Here is a 23,026-nt window from a genome sequence, read left to right on the forward strand (position 1 = left end):
CGTTCTGCAGCTCCTTGTCTGCCTGGCGCGGCGCCCAGGGGGGCGGAGCCTACACTCGTGCCGATTTTGTAAGTGGGAGGGGGCGGGTACTATTTAAATTAGTTTTTTTTCCTGCCGGCAATGCTGTGCGTGCGCGTTGGAGCGTTCGCGCATGCTCAGTGTGAAAAAAACATTGGCACTCGGCCATTTTTGTAGTTCTTTGTAGCTGTTTAATTTTTGAAATTTTTTTAAATAAAAGCACATTGCCATCAGCACATCTCACTGCAGCCTTCTCACTGTCTCTCCCCCCCCCCCCCCCCCCCCCCGTGGGAAGAACGGGCGCCTCCTTCCCCCCCCCCCCCCCCAGCGGGAAGAACGGGCGCCTCCTTTCTCCCCCCCCCCCCCCCCCCCCTCCCCAGCGGGAAGAACTGGTGCCTTCCCCTCCCCCGCGGGAAAGAACGGGCGCCTCCTCTCTCTCTCCCCCTGCCTCCCCCCCCCCCCCCCCCCCCCCCCCCCCCCCCCCGCGGGAAGAACAGGCGCCTCAGGCTGACTGCAGAATTCTCCATGCCTGAAGCACTTTCACACAGGTAGGAAGATGGTTTATTTAATCTTTTCTTTGCTTATAAATGTTTATTCAGGTTGGATTTATTTGTATATTATTTGTAGAAGTATAAATAAGGATTTATTGTAGAATTTAATGAGTTTCCTTCCTCCCCCCCCCCCCCACCTCGTTCTGGTAGCCTAATTTGTAACCTGCGCCTGATTTTTTAATGTGTAGAACAGGTTTTTTCAGTTCTACAAAAATCTTCACTTGCTCCATTCTACTTTAGTTTGGAGTACGTTTTCACTGTGGGAACTTTCAAATCAGGCGTCAGTGGCTGGACATGCCCCCTTTTGAAGAAAAAATTCTGTTCCAAAGTAGAACTGTTCTACCTGACTAGAACTGCAGAAAAAAAAATGTGGAGAATTGCGATTTCTAAGATAGTCCGTTCTCCACCAGTTGCTCCTAAAAAATCAGGTGCAAATCATGTGGAAACTTGGGCCCTTAGTGTGTCATTATCGCTGAAAAGCATTGACCTTTTGAGTTAATTATTTCATTTTTGGAGCAGTCCTACTATCCCAGCTAGATACTCTGAACCACATGCACAGAGGTTGTGTGTTTTTATTTGGCAATTTTAAACCACTGGAGGAGCCAAAGTGCTGCAAAAACTTCCTGAATTGTGATCCAAGGAAAGATGATTGAGACTGGTGCTAACCTTGTTTTTAGGCTGTCACACTTGGGTTTTATCAGTTTATAGTGGTAGAAAAGTGAAGTCACAATTTTTTACCAAAAGCATGACCGATTGGAAAAGCCGGTTTTCAGCGCATGTGCATTGTGTGCTGAAAAACTGCTTTTGCGGAGCCTTCCTGGGTCCGTAGACACTCAGTACGGACCCGGGAGGCTGGAATTTCTGCCCCATTATATTTTTCTTAGTTATATATAGCACTAGAAGCAATTCATTAGGATAGATTCAGACAGTAGGTATTTAAATAATGCAGGATGCCACTGTACATTACTGATGCATTTCATCATTTTGTTTAGGTACAATTTTCTAATATTTTGTAATCATGCCCAATATTATTTAAATAAAGTTTGGAAGTATAAAGAGCTAGGTTTCCTTTTGATACAAAGGAACTAACAGCTAGTTACGGCACTGTTTCTAGTTGTATTTTCTGTGCCGAGGCTCAGTATATCATTGTGCTGTAGAAAGTAAAATCCTCCGTTTGAAACAAGGATTGCAAAGGGTTGGTATTTCCGAGTGTCTTCATAAGGCGTAAGCTCCATATTTGCATGCACTTCCTACCCTTCAGTTCAGATGATGCATACTGTCTAATACAAATTTCTGTGTTATACTTATAAAGAAACAAAAAGTAGCCATTTGCAATTTACAGAAAAAATTCCAACAGAAAGCATCAGAGCTTTAGGGCCCAAGTTTCCACACGCGCCTAGAACTGCACAGTCCCGACCTGGACGCCCGTTTTTCGCGCCACAAAGTGCGCCTAAAAAAATCCTCTGTATTCTCCACCTACTTGCAGGTCCTCTGGCCCTCGGCGCAGCCAGCACGAGCTATGGGGGGGCGGAGCTAGGTCCCTGCGCTGAAAACAGTGCCCGGACCTCTGCACATGCGCGCTACAGTGGGCACGCAAGTGCAGTAGCTCCAGGCGCCGAACTGTGTGGGAGGGGCCCGAAGCACGCAGCCCCTAGCCCTGGCTGAATGGCCTCACTGGGGCTGCGTGAATAAGGCTCCTCCCACGGCCAGTTCCTGCTCTTTCCCCCGCCCCCACACCCGCTCCCCGCCTCCGGACCAGACCCGACACCCGCTTCCCCCCCCGGCCTCCAGACCAGACCCGACACCCGCTCCCCGCACCCCCCTGCCTCCGGACCAGACCCGCGCTCCTGTTCCCGCTCCCCGCCTCCCCGACTGGACCCGACCCCGACCCGACCCCCCCCACTGGACCCGACCCGACTCCCACTCCCAGACTGGATCCGACCTGACCTTCCCCCCCCCCCCTTCCCCCTCTCTCTCTCTCTCTCTCTCTCCTCCCGCCTCCCCCCCCCCCTCTCTCTCCCTCCGCCCCCCCCCTCTCTCCCTCCCTCCGCCCCCCCCTCTCTCTCTCCCTCCCTCCGCCCCCCCCTCTCTCTCTCCCTCCCTCCGCCCCCCCCTCTCTCCCTCCCTCCGCCCCCCCCCTCTCTCTCCCTCCCTCCGCCCCCCCCTCCGCCCCCCCCCTCTCTCTCTCCCTCTCTCCCACTCTCTCTCCCCCCCCCTCTCCCATTCTCTTCCCCCCCCCCCCCCCCACTCTCTTCGCCCCCCCCCCCCACTCTCTTCCCCCCCCCCTTCCCTCTCCCTCTCTCTTCCCCCCCCTCTCCCTCTCTCTCCCCCCCCCCCCTCTCCCTCTCTCTTCCCCCCCCCCCCTCTCCCCCTCTCTCCCCCCTCCCTCTCTCTCCCCCCCCCCCTCCCTCTCTCTTCCCCCCCCCCCTCTCCCTCTCTCTTCCCCCCCCCTCCCTCTCTCTTCCCCCCCCTCCCTCTCTCTTCCCCCCCCTCCCTCTCTCTTCCCCCCCCTCCCTCTCTCTTCCCCCCCCCCCTCTCCCTCTTCCCCCCCCCCCCCCCCTCTCCCTCTTCCCCCCCCCCCCCTCTCCCTCTTCCCCCCCCCCCCTCTCCCTCTTCCCCCCCCCCCCTCTCCCTCTTCCCCCCCCCCCTCTCCCTCTTCCCCCCCCCCCTCTCCCTCTTCCCCCCCCCCCTCTCCCTCTTCCCCCCCCCCCCCTCTCCCTCTTCCCCCCCTCTCTCTCTCTCTTCCCCCCCCTCTCTCTCTTCCCCCCCCTCTCTCTCTTCCCCCCCTCTCTCTCTTCCCCCCCCCCCTCTCTTCCCCCCCTCTCTATCTTCCCCCCCTCTCTCTCTCTCTCTCCCCCCCTCTCTCTCCCCCCCCCTCTCTCTCTTCCCCCCCCCCCTCTCTCTCTTCCCCCCCCCTCTCTCTCTTCCCCCCCCCTCTCTCTCTCTCCCCCCCCCTCTCTCTCTCTCCCCCCCCTCGCTCTCTCTCTCTCTCTTCCCCCCCCCCCACCCCCCACCCCGACCCAACCCAACACCACCTACCTGTAAATCTGGTGCTGGGGACGGGCCCTGCCCGAAGTCTCGGGCCGGCCCGTTCAGCCTTCGGTCCCGAAAGGCCTGCCTGAAGCACTTTCACACAGGTAGGAAGATGGTTTATTTAATCTTTTCTTTGCTTATAAATGTTTATTCAGGTTGGATTTATTTGTATAAGTATAAATAAGGATTTATTATAGAATTTAATGACTTCCCTTCCCCCTCCCCCCCACCTCGTTCTGGACGCCTAATTTGTAACCTGCGCCTGATTTTTTAATGTGTAGAACAGGTTTTTTCAGTTCTACAAAAATCTTCACTTGCTCCATTCTACTTTAGTTTGGAGTACGTTTTCACTGTGGAAACTTTCAAATCAGGCGTCAGTGGCCGGACACGCCCCCTTTTGAAGAAAAAATTCTGTTCCAAAGTAGAACTGTTCTACCTGACTAGAACTGCAGAAAAAAAAATGTGGAGAATTGCGATTTCTAAAATAGTCCGTTCTCCACCAGTTGCTCTTAAAAATCAGGCGCAAATCATGTGGAAACTTGGGCCCAATATGTCTACATACTCAATTTATCTTCCCACAAATAAAGCCAAGGTCTGATCTTTAGCTGAATAGCAAATAACTTTTGAATGAACTCAGCCAGTTTCCACACCACCTCTATCTTATTACTGAAACCCTTGTCCACGTTTGTCACCTTTAGACACAATTTACCCAACACTCTCTTCTCCATAAACTCCCAATTTGTTCAGACTTCAGCCAATTGTACTAACCTCTGTCTACTTATTAGTCCTGTCCTTACTGACCTGTAATAGTTTTCTGTCCCCCAATGCATTGAATTTAAAATTCGGATCCATTTTTACAGTCTTACTCCACCCAACTTCGGCACTTTCATCCAGCCTTGCATTCCCTCTGTGTTTTTTGGTCCTCTGACTTTGGTCTTCTGTGCATCTGATCCTCCATCTGCTCTGCTCCACTGTTGGCAGCAGAGCCGTTAGCCATCTTGGCCCTATTTTCTGGAATTCCATAGTTTAACTGCTTTGCCTTTCCTCTCTGCTTTTGAAAACCTCCCTCAATTCTCTCATGTAGGCTCCAATTCCATTCCATTCCTTCCTCTGGAGTACCTTGGAATTTATTTTCTACTTAAACATGCTATATAAATATTAGTTAATCTCAATTTGAATTTATAACTTTACACTTTGGCAGCAGAATAATGCATTGTGGATTACACAATGTAACATTCCTAGCCTTGTAAAACAGGGTATGAGTGTCAGTTTGGCTGAGTTGGTATCAGTTTTGTCTTTTGTGGGTCAAGTCCGATTCCAGGATTTGAGTGCAATACTGAGGGAGTACTGTTGAAGTTGCCATCCTTTCGATGAAACCGAGGTATCATCTGGCTGTTCAAGATCCCATAGATTATTTGAAGAGTAGTGAATTTTCCTAATGTCCCAGCCAGCATTCTTCCCTCAACCAACACCACCCAAAATAACAAGATTAACTGGTCATTCATTTTATTGCTGTTTTTCAGCGTGTGCAAATTAGCTGCTGCATTATCTATGTGACAATAGTAAATATACTTTAAGTTTGTTCTTTCTGTAAAGGATGTCCCAGGAGATCTGATAGTAAAACAAAAAAATGTAAAATCAGCATGTCAGTGTGCTCGATTTAAGAAACTGCAAAAAAAAAAAAGAAAATTGGGTGATTAAAAACAAAATAGTAGGCACATATGGGCAAATGATGCCACAATTTTCTGTTGTGAAAATGTTGATTATAAATGATAAATTTGTGACGACGGGAACCAAGGGTAAATGTGGATGGGAAGTACACAAGACATTTAATATCGCCCAAGTTATGAATCTTAAATTAGCATAGCTTCAAGCATGTTCAAAATATAAGCAAGTACAGTGAATGTTTTTTTTAACGTGATTCAGAGCTAATATTAAAGGTATGCTGTTAAATAATGCTTGTTTTTCTTTTTTAGGTCAGCATTTTTTGAAAGTGACCTTTGACGATCAGAATGGTTCGATCTAACTCTAGATCTCATTCGTCGAGATCAAGGTCTCGTTCTCGCTCCAGCTCTAGATCAAGATCTCATTCTAGATCACGATCCAGGAAAAAGAGATACAGGTAATGGTTTTAGATGCTGTTTACGTGTTAATGCAAGATCATAGTATTTTAACTGTATAGTATATTTGTATGAGTAATATGTTTTCTTCAAAATTATATTTTGAGGAACCATTCTATGTTTCTAAATTCTAAAATTAATGGTTTTATCTCAAACGGTTAGGTGACTTGTTAGAAAGTAGGGCACAGATTTGTGAAACGTTTTTTTAAAAAAAGTGTGAATATGTGGATTTTGGGAATAGAATGGCTTGGCATGTTCAGTGCCCAAGGTCAGCATGAAATACTCCTAAGTCAGAAAGTACAGACCGACGTAATTCAAGTTTCCATCTACTCTGTCCAGCAATGCTCAGATCTCCAGAAGAATATTTCCTACTGCAACATTTTGATCACACCACAATGATAGAAGCATAATCAATGATTGCTTTTAAAAGCGAAGTGGATAAATGTTTGAAAATGGAAAAGGCAGGGACGTGGGACTAAACAGATAGCTCTTTCAGAGAGCCAGCACTGGCACAATGGAACAAATGACTGTCTGTACAGTAAAATCTGTGATTCTGCCAATCTTTATTGTGACTTCTAAGAGAATCAGATAATCAATGGTTAGTTTTGAACTTCGGATTCAGACTCTCAAAGAAGCGGGTTGAGACTGCTCACTTAGGATGCTTTGATGCCATGCAACGAGATTGGATTCAAACTCATGTGCCAAAGCTGAAAGGAGTCCAAACTCACGCCATACAATAACTTTATTTAAAAGTTTCTATTGACAGTGTTCTTTTAAGTATAACAATTATTTCTTCACATTGCATCTTTTAGAGTTTCAAAAAAAAATTTGTGATCCAGGCATACGTTCTATGATTTGGATAGAAAATAGAAATGTAACAATGTCAGAAGCCATACATATAGATAGTAATAAAAATGCATCTGTTTGGTTAAGCACAGAAGTAGTATTCTGATGGTTTTTAGTATTTGCTTCTTATACAAAATGTTCAGGTTTTTACACTGGTATCTTTTGGTCAGAGGTACATATTATATTAAGTACTTTTACTAGCTTTAAAACTATGTGGTGTCTGTAGGGAGACAACCATACATTAGCTTTCGTTTATTTTTGTAAATGTGACCAGGCATACAGCATTCTTCATATTACATTTTACGATTGGTCCTAAATTGTTGAAATTAATTTTAGGCTAACTTTTAAAAAAAAATCTTATAATTTGAAGTATTACCCAATTGTTTGTTGCTGACTAAATTTATACTCTGGTTCAGCGATGGAATCGGAAAGCTCCACAGCACAGAATGTAACTTTTTCATAGCTTTTATTTTAAACTTCTCAGATTATGTGATTCTATACACAGTGTTTACTTTCCAGGGTTTATAGATAAATAACTTGACAGCAACTTATGTTAAAGGTTTGACTTTTTTTTCATAAACAGTCAATACTTTGAAGAGTGTAATCATGTTTGAGCTTCACTTCAGCCATTATTTTCAAGGCATTGTGCCCAATAATTATATAAAAGGGCAAGAATAATAATGGTCAAACTAGAAGGAATCATTTGGTGGAATGAAAAACCTCCAGCCGGGTGAGATTTGTATTATTGGGTTTGCCTTTCTTTGAAAGTGTGCAGAAATGCCATTATGTTTTAAGCATGTAGAAACTCATAAATTTTGTTTGTATAGTTGCTTAGGATAAAAACATGGTTCCATTTCTATGATAAACCCAGTAACATAGGGCGCAGTCAGCTGCCTTTCTTCTGTCTTTGTTTTTTTTCAGAAGTTGGATTTTGAAGATTGAGTGGGTTGGGTAGAACCCATGATAAAGACAAAAAGCGGCTTGCATTTTTCTATAGCATCTTATCACGTCTCAAACATCTCAAAGCGCTTTACTTGCAATGAACTACTTTGAAGTGCAGTGGCTTATATAGGCAAATACGGTATCCATTTTGTGCACAGCAAGATCCCAGAAACCGCAGTGAGATGAATGCCAGTTAATTTGATAGGAAAAATTGTATGTAGTCTGTGGAAGGGACGGGCCTGATGGGTTGAATATTGTACGTTCATAAAGTCAAATGTACTTGTAGTCTGGATTAAAAACCTTAGTGTAAAAAATATTTTTTTTCTATTACATAGATATTTCTTTTTGGATATGTTTTTTAAATTATTTGAGTTGATTTTTCAGTATGTTGAAAAGATGCTAATGTAACCTTTAGGGCATTTCAGTTGCTATTTACTTAGTGTGTTGTAAGGATGCTTACTAAATCTTTAGAGCAGTTTAACTGCTGTTCATCCAATCGCTCAACAGTAAAACTGGTAAAAGCTCTCTACTGACATTGCTTCGGTGATCTTTAGCCCTAACAGCTTTTAATTAGAGTAAAAGGGGAAATAACTTTAAAACTCTAAAATGAGCCTGAATTCCTGTCAGTCGAGAGAGAGATACTGGAAAACTGGTTGTATTACAATTAACATTACGTTTTGTATTCTGGACTGTTACTTATGGGTTAAATAGTGCTGTTTGTTGTGACACTTTCTATGGATTCTCTCAGTTCTAGATCTCGTTCCAGATCCTACTCTCGATCTCGCAGTAGGGATCGCAACTATTCCAGAGATTATCGGGATTATCGTGGTAACAGAGGAATGAGACGGCCCTATGGCAATCGTGGAAGAGGGAGAGGTTATTATCAAGGAGGACCGCGATATTATAGAGGAGGCTACAGACTTAATTGGCAGAATCGAAGGCAGTCTCGTAGTCCACGACGAGGCCGTTCAAGATCAAGAACGCCAAAACGTAGATCAATATCTCAACGATCCAGAAGTCGATCTCGACAGTCGCACCGATCCTCCTCTGCTAGGTCACGTGGCTCATCGTCTTCCCGTTCCTCATCTCGCCACAGCAGGTCCCCTGTGACTTCAAAACGGCGTAGGTCCCTGGACAAACGTGCAAAGAAAACTGAGGGAACAGTTCCACAAGAGGAGCCTGGAAAGAGCAAGCCAACAGAAAAAGCTGCAACAGATGTTAAATGTGAATCTGATTCTACCAAGGTGCACAGTGAGTTTCGTAAAACTCCTCCAATCCGAAGTGAAAGCTGGGCAGGGCTTTCAACCTACAATGACAATAGTCCCAGATCCCATCACAGCCTATCTTCACTTCCCAGCCCACCTAGCCTCAGTCCTACACGTTCTGTTCCTTCCCATCACAGTTTGTCGCAGGCTGCGCCATCTAGGTTGAGTTCATCACAGACCAGTCCACCGTCCTCCAGTTTGCAGCACAGCCCTGAACAGCATAGCTCCTCGGGGCATAGTGCATCACAATACAGCCCTTCTCAGTGTAGTCCAATACGAAAAAGCCCTGTGAAAAAAAGCCCTACAAAAGTTGTTTCAGCTCAACACGGTGTTCCAAGGGAAGAAGCTCGACTGAAACAGTCTACTTTTTCTGGTGATACTGTGGACCAAGAACTCCCGAAAGCCAAGTACTTGAAAAGGTAAGTGTGATTTCTTACATTGCCCTTTTTTGAAGGCAACTTTTGTTTTCAAGAGCAGTTTAATGTAAGTATTCAAACATTGCTTTAGAAGGGAAAAAACTATATAAATATCTATCAAATCAAAAATATTACAGAATTTGAGGGTTTACGTCCCCTTGTTGAAAAGCTGTTACCACTATCTGTTTTATCAGTAACGGACCAGATTTTTAATGCTTATGCTTGTGCTTTCTCTAGTCTATGTTGCCTAGAATCGAAACATATTTGGTAATTTAATTGATTTTTAAGTTATATATTCTTACATATGCAATCTTTTTCTTAAGTTTATCTTGTGCAACTCTAACCATTCTCCATTTGTTTTGTTATTGGCTCCACTGGAATTCATTCTAAACTTGACTTGTTGATTGCTGATATCTGTGGTTAAAATTGATCGAGTTACTTTGAATAACAATGTGTTGGATTGATCCAACTATCAATTGGACCACGCTCTCCACCCACATCCCCCAACCCTACTTTCTTCTGTGTTTGAGCTATGAGAAATTGGAGAGACTGGCAAGTCACCAAACAAACAGTACAGAGGTTAGACCAGATAAACTTTAGAGAATTCCTATAAATAGCAGAACAAATAAATTTAAAAAAAATCAATTTTATAATTTATCTGAACTTCATGTTAGCAATACTGAAGCCACTAAAAGCATTCTATTCTGTTACAGACCCCACTTTTTCAATAGCAATCAAGCTTTTCAATATATCTTAAACTTTTAAAATGTATTATTGCAGAAGATTTTTTTTTTGTTGCATTTCACATCGTTTTTATTTCTCTAAATAGGTATGCCGAGGATGAGGAAAGTAGAACTTTTGTGCTGGACAGAGGAGATGGAAGAGAGAAAGATGCTCAAAAGGAAAGGGGATTGGAGAAAGACAAGGCAAGGGGGAGGGAATGGGGAGATAAAGGAGGATTAGATTATGGTAGTTCTAAAGGTGAGTACTTTAGAAAGGAAGCAGAAAGAATGTCATATTTAGCTGACTCCCCCGAAAGCCACAGACAATCTCTAATGGATGGGTTGTCTGATGAAATGGCTGAATTAGATAATTATCGACCTAAATACCAGTACAGTGTGACCAATCAAGTAGTGAAGGAAAAGGGTTATGGAACTGAATCGCATTGGGATTTTGACTATGAGGAAAGTAAATATAAAACAAAATTTGTAATCAAAGGAACAAAAGACCACGATAGGTATGACGATGAGAGGTCTTACAAATTTAATGTGGTTAGCTTTTCATCTAGTGCAGTTAAAGAGAAGCTTAGGGAAGAAGACAAGTATGCAGAGAAAAAATATGAGGAAAGAACAGCACCAAAGAAAGAATCTGTCTCACCTGAGCCAGTGAAAGGTGAAAAGTTCAAAGAGCTCTATGATCCAAGCTCTTTGCTGCCGCAACAAAAGAACACGGATGTCCGAGAAAGGGATCAAATGTCTTTCACAGAGGAAAGTCCACCCAGAATGAAACCTGTACCCACTACATCCTGTCAGCCTGAAGTGAAATTGAAAATGACTGCCTCCCAGTTTGAAGAGTCTGTGCGGTAAGTCAGTGCTCATTATTTTTGTGTTGTCGTTCTTTGTAGAATGTGGCTTTCTGTTGAATTGTTGCATGTGTGCTTAAAATTTTAGAAAAATTAGTTTGTAATCTTGAACATACCTATTTATTGCTTAGTCATAATGAGTAAATGCAGCAGTTTTTCCCCTTGTATCCTTTTTCCAGTTGCAGTAAAAACCTGAGTAGTTAACCTGTTGTAAATAATGGATATCTGAGAGTGATTAGAAGTGTTTATTTGCATTAATGGATAATTTGTCTACTTTAAAAAAAGGTTGCGTAAGCTAACTGAGAAAATTATGAAGTATAATGTCATGAACTATGTGATCCCAATAGAAACATAGGTGAGTGATCCACTGATTTGAACTGAATTGTTCCATATCTTCTGTCCTCGCCATTCAGTAGCTCCTGTGTATAAACAGAAATGGATAGATCTCTCAGCAATATGCATATTTAATTGGCCCATAATTTGCGGTCACTGGCGAAGCAAAGGCGTTCACCGCTGGCCCCGAAGAAAGCTTCCCACAAAGATCTCAAGTTCTCTGTGGTGAGAAGTTCAGCTTTTCCGATGTTCGGTTCAAATCAGTGTAAGTTAAAGGGAATCTTTAACACGAGCTGCTGTGAGGTTGACAAGCTGTCTAAGAAATGCAGAATTCTCACAGACCAGGAAGTGAGTAAACTCCTTTGATTCTAACTATTAAAAAAAAATTTTGATTTGCTCTCTAACATTTTTAAAGTTTCTTAATAATTGTAATTCTTATCAAAAAGAAATTTGACACTCCGCAAAATTACAATTAATTTTTCAGGGCCATAACATTTGTTTAGCAGTCAATACGCTGTTAAAACCAGTTACACCTAATCCAAAAAAGACTAAATATTAATAGGGTGTTTAACAGCGATATTACTGTGAAAAGCCTACATTTTTGTTAGTTTCACTGATTTCCCTGATTACACTGATTGCCGGTTATGGGCAGGGGTGGGTGGCAGGCGGGGCAGTGCCACAGTGCAGCCAATGCTGGAGCAGTGAATGACTGACCGCAACTTCTGGATTCCTGTGTTAGCAAACGTATTATGTGCTAAATTCTGAAGTTGCCATCAGTTTCTAAGGGGTAATAACGGGAACGCTGTTCATTCACTGTTATTACCCATCTCAAAGTCCGGGTTAATGATACCAGCTTACCTGGCTTGTCACTTCAAAAATCAGTCCCCACCCAATGTAAATGAAACCGTTTTGAAATATATGATCATGCAAAATTGACGATCAGGAAAGGCCCAGCTGGTCTATCAAGCCTGTCACACACCACAATTGCAGAACCATCTCTCTTGAATTTCTCTTTCTCCGCCCCCCACGACCTTAAGAACATAAGAAATAGGAACAGGAGTAGGCCACCTGGCCCCTCAAGCCTGCTCCGCCATTTAATAAGATCATGGCTGATCTGATCATGTACTCAGCTCCACTTCCCTGCCCACTCCCCATAACCCTTTATTCCCTTATTGCTCAATCTGTCTGTCTCTCCGCCTTAAATATATTCAATGACCCAGACTCCTCTGCTCTCGAGCAGAGAATTCCATAGATTTACAACCTTCTGAGAGAAGAAATTCTTCCTCATCTGAGTTTTAAATGGGAGGCCCCTTATTCTGAGATTATGTCCCCTAGTTTTAGTTTCCCCTATGAGTGGAAATATCCTCGCTGCATCCACCTTGTCAAGCCCCCTCATTATCTTGTATGTTTCGATAAAATCACCTCTCATTCTTCTGAACTCCAATGTATATAGGCCCAACCTACTCAACCTATCTTCATAAGTCAACCCCCTCATCTCTAGAATCAACCTAGTGAACCTTCTCTGAACAGCCTCCAATTCAAGTATATCCTTCATTAAATATGGAGACCAAAACTGTACGCAGTACTCTAGGTGTGGCCTCACCAATACCCTGTACAGTTGTAGCAGGACTTCTCTGCTTTTATACTCTATCCCCCTTGCAATAAATGCCAACATTCCATTTGCCTTCCTGATTACTTGTTGTACCTGCATACTAACATTTTATGTTTCATGCACAAGGACCCCCAGGTCCTTCTGTACTGCAGCACTTGGCAATTTTTCTCCATTTAAATTATAATTTGCTTTTCTATTTTTTTTCTGACAAAGTGGATAACCTCACATTTTCCCACGTTATACTCCATCTGCCAAATGTTTGCCCACTCACTTAGCCTGCCTATATCCCTTTGCAGATTTTTTTTGTGTGCTCCTCACAATTTGCTTTCCCACCCATCTTTGTATCATCAGCAAATCTGGCTACATTACACTCAGTCCCTTCATCTAAATCATTAATATAGATTGTAAATAATTGAGGACCCAGCACCGATCCCTGCGGCACCCCATTAGTCACTTATTGCCAACTGGAAAATGACCCATTTATCCCGAATGTGTTTTCTGTTAGTTAGCCAATCTTCTATCCATGCTAATATATTACCCCCAACCCCGTGAACTTTTATCTTGTGCAGTAACCTTTTATGTGGCATCTAATCGAATTCCTTCTGGAAATCCAAATACATCACATCCACTGATTTCCCCCTTATCCACCCTGTTCGTTACATCCTCAAAGAACTCCAGCAAATTTGTCAAACATGATTTCCCTTTCATAAAACCATGCTGACTCTGCTTGATTGAATTATGCTTTTCCAAATGTCCCGCTACTGCTTCCTTAATAATGGACTCCAGCATTTTCCCAACGACAGATGTTAGGCTAACTGGTCTCTAATTTCCTGCTTTTTGTCTGCCGACTTTTTTAAAATAGGGGCGTTACATTTGCGGTTTTCCAATCCGCTGGGACCGCCCCAAAATCCAGAGAATTTTGGTAGATTACAACCAATGCATCCACTATCTCTGCAGCCACTTCTTTTAAGACCTTAGGATGTAAGCCATCAGGTCCAGGGGACTTGTCCACCTTTTAGTCCCATTATTTTACCGGGTACTACTTCATTAGTGATTGTGTTAAGTTCCTCTCTCCCAATAGCCCCTTGATTATCCACTATTGGGATGTTTTTCGTGTCTTCTACCATGAAGGCCGATATAAAATATTTGTTCAACGTCTCTACCAGTTCCCTACTCTCCTCTAGGGGACCAACATTTACTTTAGCCCTCTTCTTTTTTTAAGTACCTGTAGAAATTCTTACTATCTGTTTTTATATTTCGTGCTAGTTTACTTTCATAATCTATCTTCCCTCTCTATCATTTTTTTTAGTCGTTCTTTGCTGGCTTTTAAAAGTTTTAACTCTCATCTCCGCAGTCATGTAATGTCCTGGGGGAAGCAATAAAATAGAAAACAATAAGGGAAAAAATATCCTGTAAAATTCCTCTCCGACCCCCTTAGGTGATCAAAACCTGTCCAGGGGAACACATGGAGTAAGCGTTACCTGTAAAGACACTTGCCTTCTATATAATGCGATCTCTACCCAGTCGGGAACAGGTCCATCTCCCTCTTAAAGTCATGCAGAGTCAGCACCCACCACATCAGCCAGCAATGTATTCGAGGCTCACAATGCTCTTGGAAAAGAAGAACCGCTTAATATCCATTCTGTTCCTATTTTTGCATAGTTTAAACTCATGTCCCCTGATCCCCTCCAATCTGTTTAAATTAGAATAATCTATCAATAGGAACATTATCCAGCCCTTGAATTATTTTACAGACTGTTGGAACAAAACCTTGCAGTTTCCTTTCTTTAGAAAAAATATTGTGTCAAGTAAGGCTTTGGAAGGCATCCTAATCAAAGAGCAAGTTATTATTTAAATGGAGAAAGATTGCAAAGTGCTGCAGTACAGTGGGACCTGGGGGTACTTGTGCATGAAACACAAAAGGTTAGTATGCAGGTACAGCAAGTGATCAGGAAGGCCAATGGAATCTTGGCCTTTATTATAAGGGGATGGAGTATAAAAGCAGGGAAGTCTTGCTACAGCTATACATGGTATTGGTGAGGCCCCACCTGGAATACTGCGTGCAGTTTTGGCTTCCATATTTCCAAAAAGATATACTTGCTTTGGAGGCAGTTCAGAGACGGTTCACTAGGTTGATTCTGGAGATGAGGGGGTTGACTTATGAGGAAATGTTGAGTAGGTTGGGCCTCTACTCATTGGAATTCAGAAGAGTGAGAGGTGATCTTCTAGAAACGTATAAGATTATGAGGAGGCTTGACAAGATGGATGCAGAGAGGATGTTTCCACTGATGGGGGAGACTAGAATTAGCGGGCATGATCTTGGAATAAAGGGCTGCTCATTTAAAACTGAGATGAGGAGAAATTTATTTTCTCAGGGTTGTAAATCTGTGGAATTCGCTGCCTGAGAGAGCTGTGGAAGCTGGAACATTGAATAAATTTAAAACAGAAATAGACAGTTCCTTAAACGATAAAGGGTTATGGGGAGCGGACAGGGAGGTGGAGCTGAGTCCATGATCAGATCAGCCATGATCTTATTGAATGGTGGAGCAGGCTCGAGCGGCCGTATGGCCTACTCCTGTTCCTATTTCTTATGTTCTTATATAATCCAAGGTAGATGAGCTTCATTTCATGTCCAAGTAGACTTTATACCATGTCTTAAAAGATTCAAGGAGGTAGTGACTGTAGGAGACCAGGAAGATAAGGTCCCTTCAGGGATTTTCAGTCACTTGCAGTACTAGTTTTTAGATAAATGCAACATCTCATTTGATGCATGAGTGAAAGGAACTGTTCGAGAATGTTCTGCCCTTCACACCACACAGCCTTTTCATAAATTCAGAGAAGTGACTTCCTCAGGATGGTTAGTTTATTTAGTCCACAGCCTATTGGTCATGGACTTAGACATTCCTGTACTGTTCTTATGCTGTAGATAAGGTACCCTTCTGGCCAGGGAGATTAAGGCTTCTGTTCCCATTACTGCTGAAGTCCAAAAAGGATGGGAAGATTCAGACTTGTCCAGGAGATCTCAAACTCCGAAATATTGAAGTGATGTGGAAGATTGTAAATGCGGTAAATGTTAATGCGGTGTGATTGGGAGGCTGGTTGGCAACTGTGGCTTCAACACATTAGATTCAAATGTACCACAGAGAGTACCTTGGCTCAACTGGGGGGCAGTGGGAAAATGGAGAAGGGGCAAATAGAGTAGTGTTGATACCAAGCTACTCCCATATGGTGATGGAACAAATAAGGAAAGTTTGCCTACTGTAGGTAGGACTTTTCCAATTCTTAAAAATGTAGTTCAATGTCCAAAGCTCTTTTCCAATTGCCCCTCAATTTTCTTCCAGTTTTTTTATGCCATGGTACAGCCATATGTGTATATAAATATATTGTCATTCTTACCTATGTCTTTCTGCTTCCTCCTTCATTCTAAGAACTATTGGCATGGTTCTAGATAACGTCCCATGTACAGCAGAAGTTGGAAGACCAACTGATCAAAATGACTAGATGTGCAGTGTATTGGTAATGTGACAGAATATTGTTACCTTCCACATGATGCGTTTCTAATGTCTGCCTGGCAGTCTGATGCAGGCAAGGCACCATCCTAGAGGGCCAGTGAGTTCAATCCACCCCGATACAGTATGGCTCCTGTTTTCCAATTCAGCACCATTGACAGTGGCGTATGCAGTATTGTTTGAGTGCTGGTAACAGCTTTTATCTGTAGTGCCTGAATTGTACAAGTAGTAGTTGCTGTGGTAAGTTTATTTAAACAGTAAAACTGGGATGAAGGACCAAGGCTTAGAGTGCAGGTTGATGAAAAATGTAAATCAGGAAGCCATGATAAGAAAACGGTGAGCTTGCTTTTAACAACCTGAAGATTGTAGGAGGAAGGAAGGATTGAAGGATATAACAAATTTTTATAATTTTGAGATTCTGTGAAAAGAATGAGTTTGAGACTACATTATCAACACTGAGGGTGTAGGGAGGAGGAAGAGTAAACAGGATGCCGATTTGGATTTGGGAAGAAACAGAAGTGTGAAGTGAAACATTTTGGAAGGAAGAATCAGGAGAGGTAATATAAAATGGTACAATTTTAAAGGGGATACAGAAACCGAGACTTTCATGTACACAAATCTTTGAAGATCGCAGGACAAATTGATAATGTTGTATACGGGATGTTTGGCTTTAAAAATAGAGGCGTAGAGTACAAAAACAAGGAAGTTATGCTAAATGTTTAAAAATCAAATGTTGGGCCTCAGCTGGAGTACAGGTCGCACCTCTCTTATCTGGCACCCTCGGGACATGGCCTGTGCCGGATAAGGATTTTGCCGGACGAGGGGAGGTCACGTTAAATTGGATGGTACAGGTACTGAGCCAGGGGATATCTGGGCTGGCTGGCTTGGGGCTAGGAGCGTGGCAGAGAAATTGTGGTGGGGGTGGGGGGAGGGAGGGATGTTGGGGGAGAGGAGAGGAGAGGGAGGTGGATCGTGGGGTCATTCCAGCGATTGCAACAGTCGGCAGTGAGGAAGGATTCAATTTGTTCATGTCGGAGTTCTGTGCATGCACCACCCAGTGGTTGGGAATGGTGCCGGATAAGGGAGGTTCAACCTGTACCGTGTTCAATTCTGGGCACTACACTTTAAGAAGGATGTCAAGATCTCAGAGAGGGTGCAGAGGAGATTTACATGGGATGATACCAGGGATGATGGACTTCAGTTATGTGGAAAGACTAGAGAAACTAGGATTGTTCTCCTTGGAGCAGAGAAGGTTATGGGGAGATTTATCAGAGATGCTCAAAATTATGGAGGGTTTTGATAGAGAAAAATTGTTTCCACTGGCAGAACCAGAGGAAAAATTTGCAGGGCTATGGGGAAGAGCAGGGCTGTGGGAGTAATTGGATAGCTCTTTCAAAGAGCCAACACAAGTATGATGGTCCCAATGGCCTCCATCTGTACAATAAGAGTCTATGATTCTATGAAATGAGGAAAATTCAAACAAAGATTGACCATAGTTGACAAAGATATGAAGGGTTACAACAAGTGAGTGAGTTTGGTGGGTAGGAGTAAGAGATGGATCAGCTGTCAAGCAACAAGCTTTTCCTGTATCCTATTCAGGAGTGTGAGGTGTTTGAAGAGCCTTCCCAGATAAGGGAATAATATTCAAGTCTTGGACAGCTTGGGCTTTATAGAAAGCTTTAAGAGTTGTTGATGGGACAATACGTGTTTGATCCACAAGACAAAATCAGATGTTTTGGAAGTAGCTTTGGCACTGTATAAGTGGAAGTTCTGTTTCAGATCAGAGGAGATGGTGAGGGTAAGAATTTTGAGAAATGGAAAGGACTATGGAGCAATCAAAGAAAAACTTTATTATAAACATGGGAATATAAGTACAGCATTAAATTTAGGGCGTTTTTCTCTCTGTTTCTTGCTGTCTAATGTGGAACTAAAGTCTCATTTACAAATTAAGACTTTTATTTCTCTTTTTAGTTTATTTTTATTACATGACTCTCCAAGAGCTCCATGTCAAATGAGAATAGCATCTATATTTTTCTAGCTACCTTTTTTCCTTGGGGAAAGTGCAGTGGCACAATTTAGACTGCCACATAATTGCCATGGGGAAATAAATATGTTTTTATTTGTTCTTGGAATATGTGCAACACTAATAAGGCAGTATCTACTGTCCTTGCCTAGTTGCCCTGGGGGCATTAAGAGCTATCTGCTTAGCATGAGACTGGAGTCACACATTGACTATATCAAGTTAGGGGGTGTCTGGTTCTCCTCCTGAAGGACATTAGTGAACCAGTTGAGTTTTCATCACAATTCAGGTGCTTTCATGATCATAGCTGTTACATTGCCATTTTTATTGAATTCAATTTTGCAACTTTCCATGGTAGAATTTGAATTCACGACCTCTGAATTTCTAGTCCAGTGCCAAAACCACAAGGTTGCTGTGGCTGCTAAGAACCTGGTATACTTGAGTGAAGAGGAAAGTATATTGATTCATACCTATCTAATTGCACATTAACAGCACACAGCAAAGTCACTAGAATGTAGTTTTCTCTTTCTTTGCAGACCCGGAAGTTCTTTGACAACTGAGAGACTGCTTTCCAGTGCTCTTGTCCATTCCAGCAAGAAAGAGCAAGGATTCCGTTCTATCTTTGATCACCTTAAGTTGCCTCAGTTTTACAGGAGTTCTTCAGAGTCATTTATTCAGCATATCGTGGCCCTGGTTCATCATGTTAAAGGTACGTTGGTACCTGGATAGATGCATTATTGTAAAAAGCATGCTAGGAATATTTTCATGTTTTGTTTGATAGTGTCTCTTGCTTCTGCATAAGCTTAAAAGTAATATAATTAGATTTGTGCTGCCATACTTGGCATCTTTTTATCTCTGGATACTGTTCAGTTTTAAAAAAGCTATACACGTAAGCAATTATTTCTTGAAAGGGGGAAGCATAGCTCTCAGTATTAACATCATATGAGGATTGTTCATTTATTTCTGAAACATTATTTGTCCTAAAGAAGATACTGAGGTAAAGAAATAAAATTATATCCCAACATTTACAGTATTTTTATTGAGCACAGTGACCTGATGGTCAGTCTTGGGATACAATGGGAAAGTTTGCTCATATTGTTGAGAGCTTGAGGGGTTATCTAATAAAGAATATCACTTTATATGTTACTCCTCCTCTCCTACAATAGTGCTAAAAAAAAAATTAAAATCCTTCCTTTTTTTGCATTCATTTTCTGTTTTATTTTTCTCTTGAAGCTGTTGACTCAGTAGAACATGTTCCCATGGGTCTGGACATCCTTGTTAACCCCACCCAAATGCCCATTCTTAATGTGCAAGGATATACAGTACATATTGGTAGGCTATTCTATATGGTGAGTGGTGGGGGGGGGGGGGGAGGTGTGTATCAAAGCAAAGCTTAATGCCATCTGAACATGTGAACTTCTAGTAGGGGTTGCTGGATAGTGATCCAGAGAAGGAATCCAGGTTGCTTTTTGCCACCTGCTCCTTCTAATTAGGAGTGTTGAGATTAGTTATAGCACTCCTACAGATCTCTTGGCTGTCAGCTACTTAGTGTTTTAAACTGCTGAGCCATCAGAAGAGCTTGAATATTTGCAATTTCTGTATGCAAAGTTTGAATAAATAGTGCAGCTGAACTTTACTATATTGTCCTAACAACGCAGACTTAAGCACTGGTGTGCCTTTCCATTCTGTATTTTTATTGCCTGTCTTAAATTAGGTACAACCATTTTGAGGCAGTAATGTTTTGTAGATTTCTGTCTGCAAAGAACTGGTCCAATATTTCAAGGGTTTCATTATTTGTCAACAGAGGCATTAAAGTATCTTCTTTTAATAGTAATCTTAATGAGGTCCAAACATATTGGGATAATAATATTGAAGTTTTAAAATTGGGTATCTCAGTAATTTGAAAATCCATCTGTTGGTTAGTGATGGGTAGACTTCAGTTTGCATTGGCTTGGTATGGTTCGGGATTTGATTTCATAAACATATGCTAACTGTCCTATAAACCAGCATCATTGCTGGGCTGTTACACTTCCAAGCAGATAGATAAGTTCTTCAATCTTTGCAGATGTTCTCAATTTTTTTTTAAAGAATCAGAAAATAAAAACCTTGTTTAATACTGAGGAAAGAACTTAATTTGAATAGTATGTCCTTTGTTGGAATAAAGTGGAGATCAAGCATTTTGGTAGTGGTCTACTTGTGTATAATTTTTGCAGGCATTTTGAGGAACTAATTATCATCACCTTAATGTCGCGTCTTTCAATTAATTATTTGTTTTGAAATGGTATACTTTTTTACTTCCAAGAAAATTAATGTTGTGCAGCAGAAATTCAAGATGCTGAGGTTCAACATTTAAAGCTACTATTGATAACTACTATGTGCAGTGCTTTCAGTTATCCAACCTATAAAATCTTAATTAAAAACAATGCAATACATATATATCGCTTGTGCATTGGAAATGATGGCAATAAAAGTTACTTAGTTGCCAAAAAGAGGTTACTGCTGTGAAAATTGATTGTAGTACATTTAATTTGACTTGTTGATACAAAACCATGATCTCTACCATATTGAGACTTAAACACATAATCGTAAATTCAGTGCCAAACTGTGGGAGTACTCCATCTGCCCCATCAGGTGGATTTAAAAGATCCCATGGCAATATTTTTAAAATAGCAGGGAAGTTCTACAAGTGTCCTGGCCGACATTTATCTCTCAACTAAAATCATAGAAACAAATAATCTGTTCATTTACCTCATTGCTGTTTCTGGGACCTTGCTCTGCACACATTGGCTGCTGCGTCTCCCTACATTACAACAGGTACCTTTTTAACGGTAGATGTGAAGTTCTTTGGGACATCCTGAGGTTATGAAAGGTACTAGATAAATGCAAGTTCTTTCTTTTTACCCTTTATCAGCATATACGCACAATAAACCAAAAGTGCTAGCAGTAATGATGCTAGCAAACTAGTGTAGATAGTTTTTACCAAACAAAAGTAAACCAGCATTGTGGCATTCATATACATCTGCATTACCACATACACATCATTTGGTAAAATGAATGAGAAGTCCAAGGTCTTTTCGCAATGGCACTACATCGGAAACAAATTTTTGCAACCTTTTGACAGTATAATAGTTTTGAAACAATTCAGTGATAATTTTTTCTGTTGCATTAAATGCTTTTATTGTGTTCAAGTTTATTGACCTCTAATTAGCTGCACTTCTAGGCTGTACTTTTCAGTTTCCTCATTCTTCCCAGGAAAGTGACTTGCAGTGGAAATATATGCTTTACGTGAAATTGAAACTGTTGATTTGAAGTGTCCTGAGATGTGCGCTACTCAAAATTTGGGAAGAGGATAACATTTCAAAGTATTTGTATTGATATAATTGCTAAATATAATTTGAGTATGTATGTTAACACATTGCTAAATATATTGAGAATCTGTATGTACATTAGATACGCTGCTTTAATAATCATTCAGAGATGTTTGTCTTTTCTAAATTGATTTTATTTTGTAATCTGAATAATTGAAGGATAATGACTAGCTGGGAGTAATCTCATGAAAGTTCAGATGAGAGAAACTGTGGTGTGGTGTGTGGGTTAGGTGCTTAATTACTCAAATCATTCTAATTCTAAGGCCGAGATGCACAATTGGAACAGAGCAGAATGCACTTTACTCTGCATCTAAATCTGGTTGATGTTGACAAGTTGCTCAGCAGTAATGTCATTCAGACTGATAAAAAGGAAAATACAGGGAATACTAAAATAAATGTTAAACTCAAACATATTATACTCTACCATCTGAACTCAAATATGTGATTACAGCCTTAAATCCTTCCCATTTAGTCAATATTTTTATAATGTACACTGCAACTCGAGTTTATGGACTGGTGTTTTTAGGGGTGTGGGGGGACTGCTGACTCACACACTGTTGTGATGACTGTCAGTGGTCAGTGAGCTTAAGGTAGCTGACATGATGTCTGCACTGAGGGGTTAGTGTTTGTTAGAGAATTACTGCAAGTCTTTGCTGACTCACATTTCATTAGCAGGAAATAAATCTGTATATATTGTAATGTGACCATTGTAACTTGGAGCAGGGCTGCTATTTAATTAATTGTTGTCTGGCTCTTGGGGTTCTTGATTTAGTTTTTTGCCATTTTAAATGCTACAGATAGTGTATTTCTCTTTCACTTATCAGGACAAAATGTCAGGTCATTTCAAAGGGCTATCTGTATACAGGAGTCCTTCACTGTTAAATTTCTGTCTTTATACAACATTGGGTTAAGGTATGGTGCTGTTTGTAGGCACACAGTAGTACATTTCTGAAGTACAATATTAAAGATACCTAGTAGTAGTAAAAGGTGTTTCACAGATTTTGCCACTAGTTTGATTTAAAACTGACGCAATGTTTTAGTCACACTGCCCTTAATTCTCTACCATTGATAAAAGGGGCACATATTCATGTACATAGCTCTGGCTGCTACACATGGTATCTATTGCTATTTCATAGTATACTGCTATACCTTTTAAGATATTATTTTCACTTAAATATTTCACACAATTCTAGAACTAAACCTTTTACTTGGCCCAATGATAAATTAAGTATGTGTTGTTTCACCTACTTGATAAACCTGCATTCACAATGTTCTAGAGGCAATTGTAAAGCAGGTCATAAGAGCTGAGAATTTAACTTGGTACATCATCTGCTTTTTGCAAAAAGTGGTTAGTGAAGTTCCTGAGAGTTACTTTGTATGCGGTGCACGTTATTTGGACACCTCTTTTAAC

The 23,026-nt window shown here is 41.5% G+C and overlaps 1 protein-coding gene across 7 annotated transcripts in view; it reads left to right on the forward strand.

Moving 5' to 3' along the window:
• LOC139267331 (bcl-2-associated transcription factor 1-like) overlaps positions 1-23,026 on the forward strand; it is a 54,317-nt gene that overhangs the window by 11,924 nt on the left and 19,367 nt on the right. For all 7 annotated transcript variants that reach the window (XM_070885472.1, XM_070885471.1, XM_070885476.1 and 4 more), the window contains 4 exons: positions 5,579-5,724; positions 8,259-9,194; positions 10,021-10,773; positions 18,784-18,956. In XM_070885472.1, coding sequence (XP_070741573.1) covers positions 5,615-5,724; positions 8,259-9,194; positions 10,021-10,773; positions 18,784-18,956 — 1,972 coding nt within the window. In that variant the 5' untranslated portion in view covers positions 5,579-5,614. The remainder of the gene's footprint in view (positions 1-5,578; positions 5,725-8,258; positions 9,195-10,020; positions 10,774-18,783; positions 18,957-23,026) is intronic.

The sequence above is a fragment of the Pristiophorus japonicus genome, chromosome 7, assembly GCF_044704955.1.
Source record: "Pristiophorus japonicus isolate sPriJap1 chromosome 7, sPriJap1.hap1, whole genome shotgun sequence".
Classification (NCBI taxonomy): Eukaryota; Metazoa; Chordata; class Chondrichthyes; family Pristiophoridae; genus Pristiophorus; species Pristiophorus japonicus.